This window comes from Marmota marmota, unplaced genomic scaffold (genome assembly GCF_001458135.2).
Source record: "Marmota marmota marmota unplaced genomic scaffold, marMar, whole genome shotgun sequence".
Taxonomy (NCBI): domain Eukaryota; kingdom Metazoa; phylum Chordata; class Mammalia; order Rodentia; family Sciuridae; genus Marmota; species Marmota marmota.
In genome coordinates, this window is record NW_026000037.1 from 25,900,278 (window position 1) to 25,909,143 (window position 8,866).

The window sequence follows — 8,866 nt, forward strand, 5'->3', positions numbered from 1 at the left end:
CAAGTTCATATCCAACTGAAAGACTCTACTCATTATGTAATCCTCCCCCAATATCCTTTAACCCTCAAAGGTTTAAAGCCCATTGTTTATTACAGGCCAAACTCCTCATACCAACTCAATTGCCTCATAACTCCCCCATTCCCTATCATCCACAGCCCTCAGGAAAAGTTGAAAGGACAAGTAGGACCCTGAAGGCAACCTTAACCAAATTATCTATAGACACTCACTTGGATTGGATTAAGCTCCTCCCTTTGGCTTTCTGGATCTGAGCATTGCCCAAGAAGTCCCTTATGATCAGCCCCTTTGAACTTCTCTATGGATGACCCCTCCTCCCACCCATCATTCAACTACAGTCACCTAGTATTCCTCCTGATGTCCAGAAACCCCTCATAGCTCACCTCAGGACTACCCTCTGGAAGTATGCCCACACACATCTTCCCCAGCCCTAATCTTCAGGCCCCCCCCTCCTTTTACTGCAGATTTAGTTCACCTCTCCCCTTCCCAACCTGTAGCCCCGTTATAAGAAAAGTGGACAGCCCCCACCCCCCACTTCAAGGTCATTTTAAGCACTCCCACAGCAGCCAAATTAGAAGGCCACTCCTCTTGGGTCCACCTAAGCAATTTAAAACTCATTCCTGCTAGTACATTCTGGCCCAGACCTGTCCCCTAAGTTCTAACAGGCCCCATCAAATTTCCTGCCATTCCCGAGGAAGCTGCTGAGCCTTACATCTGAAGTTCCTAATAATACTTTCTGAGGCCTCCTTTTGACTTTTTTTAATAGCCCTCAGAGACTAATTAAATTTATTATATTCACTCCTCCTTCATTTCTGTCCTCCTCAAGCATTAGACCTCATTTGGGATCTTTGGCTTCAAGGGACATTCATTGAGTTAACCCCCACCCAAATCTGTTTCTTCTGTGTTTTCTGCATATCATCTTTAATTTCACAATTAGTGACCTCGGACCAGAAACAGTGGAAACAAAGATGGCTGAATGAAGTTTGGGGCAGTTTAACTTAAGTAATTTTTTCTTTGAACCCTTTTAAATACTTTTCTATACATGTAACTGAATTATTACCTATAACTATACTGTTAAATTTTGTTTGTTCTTATTTTGCATAATTTGTCAAGCAGAATGGAGATTAAAACACCAGAAACTAGGATTCCACAGTTAATCATGCTTGCTATGCTCCGAATAACCTACACTTCTGGAATCATAAATCTGAGTAGGGTTTATGTCCCTAACTAAGGACAATAGGGTCCCAACTGTATTACTTGCTGGAATTATTTTCTTAGTAATAGCAAATCAATTAATTGTCACCTGTCTTATAATTACCTGATTTCACCATACTTACAATAACCTTTCCTCTGCCTATTATTAATTTCATATAGGAACAATATGCCCAGCTCCAGCTGCTTCCCAAACACATGGACAGATGTTATTCCCCTGCTCACCTTCTGACTCACTGAGACCACAAAGGGGAACTTGGCTTTAGATGACCTCCAAGGTCCCTTCCCGGACACCTCTCTCCACCAAGGTCTCCATGCTCTACTATAGAACTCTGTAAGGAGGGTTGCCCCCATTTCTCCTATTCTCAGTTGGAAGCAGCCAGATTGGATCAACACTCAATTTCTTTATCCTTTCAATAACTGAAATTTTCAACAAGTTCATAATTCATGCTATGTCCCTCATTTGAGTAATTACTTAAATATGCTTCAGTTGGATGCTTGACTTTAGCATTAACAGAACTAATTTTTTTTTTCTTCAGGCTGTATTAAAGGTGTGTGCCACTATGCCCAGCAACACGGAATTCTTTCATAATTTTGAAAATAAAATGCCAATGAAATCCCTAAGGGAGTAAATAACAAACAATAAGCAGATAAACAGAAAAAAAAAAAACCATTTTGAGGGATATAAAATACCAAAATGTTTTACTACTGTTATGGGCCAGGCTATATGGGCAATGACCAACAGACTCCATTTTACCCTGAGACTCCATATCATGTAAGAAATGCTTTTCCCATGGGAAAGCCCTGCCTCTGTACCCATTAATAGTTACCTAGCATAGCATACTTGGCAACACAAAATAGCAATTCTTTTACGCAATGTTAAATTGTTCTCTTTGATTTCCATTTTTCTTGGGCAATGTACCTTGTCAGAGATTGACTGTCTAGACGTTAGTAACCATTCTCTAACTTGTGCTGAACTAGGGTCATTTTGACCCACTTCCCTTCTGCTTGCTTGCTGCTATGACATCCTGGAAAGTTCCGTGGGAAATACCAATGTACCCATTGCATTGTCCCGCTACAATCAATTCAGCTTCCCTACCTGCTGGCTTGCAGCTATGTCAACCCTAATGTGGTTTTTGTCTTTAAATATCCTAAAATGCTCAAGCTTGGGCTGTTCCTTGCAGAGACAGTTATGAATCCTGTGGGGAGCAGTTGTCAGCTAGCCTGCTAAATAAAGACTCTTCAATTTGGACACAACTGGGACTACAATTAAGAAAAGGAAAGAAAACCAAAAAATGAAGAGGTATATACCACATTCTGGGAGACTAAAAAGAATAATTACCTGATTTCACCATACTTACAATAACCTTTCCTCTTGATAATTCGAATAAAAATCCCAGAATCAACATATAAAACAAACCTGCAAAACAATACTAGATGCTTACAGAAACACATTTAGTTAAAAATCTAAAAACTTGGTGAAGCCATTGAATTCTTTCAGTAGTTACCTATATGGTAGGAGGAAACATAAGAAGCCTTAACTGTATACATAATTTCTTTTCCTTTTTTAAAAAACTGAAAATATTTGAGGCAAATAATACAGTGTTAATATTCAACAAGGCTGGATGTTGAGAATAGGGTATTTTATCATGGTATAACCTGGCTGGCAAGTCTGAAATATTTCATAATAAAAATAAATAAAAAGTTATTATTTTAAGACTTCACAAATAATTTATTTTGAAAGAAGCTGTAATTATATGAAATTGAAAACACTGGCGTTAGGGCTATTATTATTGTATTATTTTAGGGTCTGAAAAATATAAAAACCAGTGGGTAGCAGTACATTTTATTTTTGGTGCCAATTAATTTATGAAACACTGCAAGGTGATATGAAAAAAAGATATAAAAATTGAGTTTCGGGCTGGGGATGTGGTTCAAGCAGTAGCACGCTTGCCTGGCATGCGTGCGGCCCAGGTTCGATCCTCAGCACCACATACAAACAAAGATGTTGTGTCCACCGAAAACTAACTAACTAACTAAATAAATATTAAAATTCTCTCTCAAAAAAAAAAAAAATTGAGTTTCTATTTTTCAAAGAGTTCTTGATCTAGATGGTGAAAATCAATGTTCCTTTTAATTTCTGAAAATAATGGGCAGTTGTTTATGGGCCAGTGGCAACTTCCCATCTTTTTGGCCTTCTTTTTTACTTGCATATTATTTTTTTCTTTATAAGAAATACTTGTATTACATTGTTTTACTTTTGTTTATGGTAAAATTAACATTAGCACTGATACATATAATAACCTAGAAGAAAACTGTTCCTAATTGTAATATTTACACAGAGATTTCTTTTTGGTGGGCAAGATGGAAGTGCATTTTATACACTGCAAACAAAAAAATCAGTTCTCATTGGTTTCTAAGCATTCACTTAAACTTATGGAGTATTTTTTTTCTTTCACCGAAGTAAAAATGCCAGGAACAAGTTATAAAATCAGAATGCCACAAAGTTACACAAATACAAACTTTAATTAGCTTTAAATTTTATTGAAATTCAGGCTTAGCATTTAACAATTTAATATAGCATTATTTTGATTATTTTCTAGTTAGTATTTTTACCCACTTTACATGATTTCTGGATATAACTTTTAAGAATTGATACTAATTTTTCATGAGATGCCAGTTATATACTTGTTAAAATCTTGGGTATTTTTCCAATTGTTCTTAATGTCAAAAGTTAAAAAAGTAAGTTCAAATATTGAAAATTTAAGATGTTAATACTGGGGCCACCGTAATATAGAACAGAAAAAAATGTTCACAATCATAACTGTTCAAAACTCTTAACATTTATTGTAGTAATGGAATATGATTTTTAATAAACTATATGAACTTCTTTTTAAAATGTTCAAGCATTTCCTACTGAAGTATGTCTGAAGTTATAAAAATCTTCTGTTCTAAATTAACCTATACTGAATTAATTAAAAAACAACTGTGGCACTTTAGATAAGACAATTATTCTATTGCATATTTTAAGTACCTAAGGTACAACCTGATTAATAGTAACTTCCTGAAAAGAGTAAGGAGCATGGTGGCTTTAAGGAGTGAGTCGTTTAGGGTCACGAGGGAACATCGAGGTCTGACGCACATTATGCAATCCCAAAAACAGCATAGTCACGCGTTCCAATCCTGAGGAAAACAAAATTATGGTTAATTTCTTTCCTGAAAGACCTCTCAGGGTCTTATTTACTTAACTATAAATATAATATCATTGTTCAACTAAGTGCTTTTCCTTATAAGGAAAGAAAACAATATGTTAATTTGAGTTTATCCAAAACTGAATGTTTTGGGTATTGATTCAGAAACAGAAATGTTGCTGGGGTGATAGTCTCATGGAAATGAAAAGGAGACCAATAGAGGAGAGGAAAGAGACCAGGGGGAGGGAAGAGGAAAGGGGAAATAACTGGGGAACAATATGGACCAAATTATATTGTTATATAATCTCTATGTGTGACTATATAGTAAATTCCACTATTATGTTGAATACAATGTACCAATAAAAAACATGGGAAAGAAAAAAAAGAAATAAAGATGCTGCTATATGGGTGAAAGACTAAATGAGATATCCTTAAGTGGCATGGAGTTTAACAAGTTCATACATAAAATGAACAGAATCTACGATTTAATAATATAAACACTAAAGCAAACCACTTAATAAGCCAATATGTTTCAATGATATCAGATTCTGATTCTGCAGTTCAGGCAATGAGTATAAGAGTCATAAACCTGTTCAAAGAAGCATATCAACAGAAGTACTAAAACATTTATTGTGATTTTATAGTCATTTAACATGGTGGTCCTTAGCATAGGAGGGAACAGAGTACACAATCATACTAAGTATCCGAGTGTAGAAAAGATATTGATTTTTGGTCTATGACTTAATTTTTAAAATTTGATACTGGGGATTGAATGCAGATATGCTTTATATCCTGAGCCATTTTTAATTTGAGACAGGGTCTTGCTTAAGTTGTCCAGTTGTAATTATGGGCATGTGCCACTTGTAGTTAACAGACATTGGCTTAAATATTACTGACACAAGTTAAGACCAAGTACAAACTCTGAAGCAGAGAAAAACCAGCACATAAAACTTCTTGAGGGCTGGGGATGTGGCTCAAGTGGTAGCGTGCTCGCCTGGCATGCGTGTGGCCTGGGCTTGATCCTCAGCACCACATACAAATGAAGATGTTGTGTCTGCCGAAAACTAAAAATAAATATTAAAATTCTCTCTTTAAAAAAACAAAAACAACTTCTCGAGTGCATTTTGATTCATCTATTTAACTATAACTATAGAAGATTATCATAGCACACACACAAAGCAAAAGTCAAAAATTATTTTTATGTGGCAATGACTTTTCAAAGATTTAAAATAAATATCATAAATATAGCTGGATGTGATGCACATGTATGTAATCCCAGCAACCTGGGAAGCTGAGGCAGGAGGATCCCAAGTTCCAGGTCAGCAGGAAGACTCTGTCTCAAAATAAAAAATAACAAAGGGGGTTGGGGCTGTAGCTCAGTGGCAGAGCATTGCCTAGCATGTGCAAGGAACTGGGTTCAATCAACAAATAAAGGCATTCTGTTTACAACTACAAAAAAAAAAAAAAAAAAAAAAAAAAACAANCTGGGGAACAATATGGACCAAATTATATTGTTATATAATCTCTATGTGTGACTATATAGTAAATTCCACTATTATGTTGAATACAATGTACCAATAAAAAACATGGGAAAGAAAAAAAAGAACAACAACAACAAAAAAGGTATGGGGATTAGTTCAGTGATAGGGCACCCCCGGGTTCAATTCCCAGGACCAGGTACACCCCAAAAATTATAAACATAGATGAGAGAACTATTGTTTCTAGTCATATTCTTTACCAAAAAACACCTGTAGACAAAAATTTGAGCCTTCAATTATAGTGATACAGATTAACCTCAAACATAAAACAACATATTCCTTTTCCTTCTCAAATGTTAAGTTTTTTTTTTTTTGGCAGGAGGAGGGTACTGGAGATAGAACTTAGGGGTGTTCTACCATTGAGCTATATCCCCAGACCTACGTTTTAAGCTGAGACAGGGTCTCTCTAACATCATTAGGATCACACTAAAGTTGCTGAGGGTGCTCTTGAACTTGTAATCCTCCTGTCTCAGCCGCCTGAGACTCTGGGATTATAGGAATGTGTGCCACATGCCTGGCTAAAAAACAGGTGATATTTTGATAATCATCAAGCATCTTCTTTTTAAAAAATACTTTTAGTTGTCAATGGATCTTTATTTTGTTTATTTATATGGGGTGCTGAGATTTGAACTCAGTGCCTCACACATACTAGGCAAGCGCTCTACCACTGAGCTACAACCCCAGCCCCATCAAGCATCCTTTTACATAATTTAGGTTAAAATTTACATTGCTTATCATTGTAGAAGTCTGAAAAAATTCATTCAAAATGCACATTACTGAATGAGAGAAAATAGCCATAATTTTCCCATTAAAATTTAAACTATATATTCAATGTAGCATTGTTTATAATAAGAAAAGTCTGGTAACAAACCTACAAGTTTGTCAATACAAAGCTGGTTAACAAGATTATGGTATAACCTTTCAATACATTCTATATAGAGATTTTAAAAGAATGAAAATCTCTTAATTGATAAGGAACAGCTACAAAATATTATTATGTAAAAGATGCAAATTACTTAATGGTGTATGCAGTATGTTATGATTTGTGTAAAAATATTTACACAAATATTTAAAAAAGTGTATGTGTTTGTTTGCATATGCAAAGAATATCTTTGCAAAGGTCAGCTAAAAACTAGAAACAATGGTTTCCTGTAGGGAGGTAAATGTACACTATTTTGTGTCTTTTTTCCTTCCAAAAAAATTTTTTTGGGGGGTGGGGGTAGTGGAGATTGAACTCAGAGGCACTTGACTACTGAAACACATCCCCACCCCTACTTTGTATTTTATTCAGAGACAGGGTCTCACTGATTTGCTTAGCATCTCACTTTTGCTGAGGCTGGCTTTGAACTTGCGATCCTCCTGCCTCAGCCTCCCAAGCTGCTGGGATCATAGGCTTGTGCCACTGCGCCTGGCCTTCACTTTGAAATTTACCATCTTAATAATTTTTAAGTATACAGTTCAGTGGTATTAATGCTCTTGTTCCATCATCTAGATGTGAAACAACATAAAAACTTAAATATTTAGTGTATAATATGTAACCTAATTACACAATATAATCACATAACAATAATATACAATTATAGTATAATTATAATATTTATTAATAATATATATAATCTCTAGCTTATGATTTTGAACATGTCTGAATTTATCTGTGTCAGTTTCATTCAAATATTCACAGAACTGAAAATCTGAGATTTAATGGGTTAAATACATTTATCACGTTGTATAACCACTATCATCATTTCTATAACAATTTTTTTTTTTTGGTGGTACTGGGGATTGAATCCAAGTGTGCTCTACCACTGAACTATATCATTAGTCCTTTTATTTTGAGAGAGGGTCTCACCAAGTTGTGTAGCTTAGCTTCAGAACTCTTGATTTTCCACACACATACAAGAGCATCCCTATTCTGAAAGTCCAAAATTCTCCAAATTCTGAGACTTTGAGAATCCTGCAGCACCCCAAAATTTTCTGATTGAGTTTTTAAAAAAATGTTGAGTTTTAATAATTTTATATATCTTCAGGACAGTCATCTCTTAGCAAATAATCTGCAAATATGTGTACTTATTATGTGAGTTGTACCTTTTTACTCTAACCCCATCCCTATAATGTTTTAGAAATATAAAAGTTAGCTGTTCATTTCCTACTTTGGAAATCAAATTTTTACTCAGTCATAACTCACTCTAAAATATTCTTATGGTTCAAATTTATATTACACTTAGTATTTACAGACTTATTTGTAAGCAATAACAGTATTACCAATGCCTCCACCAGCATGAGGAGGGGCTCCAAAACGGAAGGAATCGATGTAAGCCTTGATTTTCTCCAAATCTATAAAAATAAATAAAACAAAATTTATCATCTTATTTATCTTGAAAAATTAAAAATGCTGTTCAAGGAAGACTTAAAAATAAAAAAAGACTTTGAAAAGTCTTTAAAATGTTTACAAGGATTTGTTTCAGAATAAATATTCCGCTAAATACATTTTAAATTATTTACCAATTCCATGATGTAAGGCTCTCTCTGTTAGCAGCTGAGGATCATGTATTCTTTGAGCTCCTGACAATATTTCTTCTCCTCTCATGAACATATCATAAGAGTTGGACTGTTTCTGTAGGAAAAGCAAACCACTCTTAAAAATATTATCACCCCTTTTCCATTATAAGTATGTAGAAAAAAACTACACTGCATGAAAAGTCCATCCTTTTCTACAATTAATGATGCAACTTTCTTTAATAAATAAAATATAATGAGCTTCTTTTAACGTAGAGGTGCTGAAGGCTAAGTAATTTCTTTCTTACTTGTATCAGACTTAGCCCTCTCCTTCCACATCCCCCAGCAACAAATCAGAGTTCCACATCTAAAATTAAGAAATGGTACAGATATTTTTTTGGGGGTGGGGTAGGG

General features: G+C 34.8%; 1 protein-coding gene across 1 annotated transcript in view; it reads right to left on the minus strand.

Annotated features, from left to right (window-relative positions):
- Positions 1 to 3,750: 3,750 nt before the first annotated feature.
- The window catches only part of Dars1 (aspartyl-tRNA synthetase 1), a 57,062-nt gene continuing 51,946 nt past the window's right edge, over positions 3,751 to 8,866 (minus strand). Inside the window, 3 exon segments of the mRNA XM_048812221.1 lie at positions 3,751 to 4,410; positions 8,219 to 8,290; positions 8,459 to 8,570. Of these exon segments, the coding sequence (XP_048668178.1) occupies positions 4,319 to 4,410; positions 8,219 to 8,290; positions 8,459 to 8,570 (276 nt within the window). The 3' untranslated portion in view covers positions 3,751 to 4,318.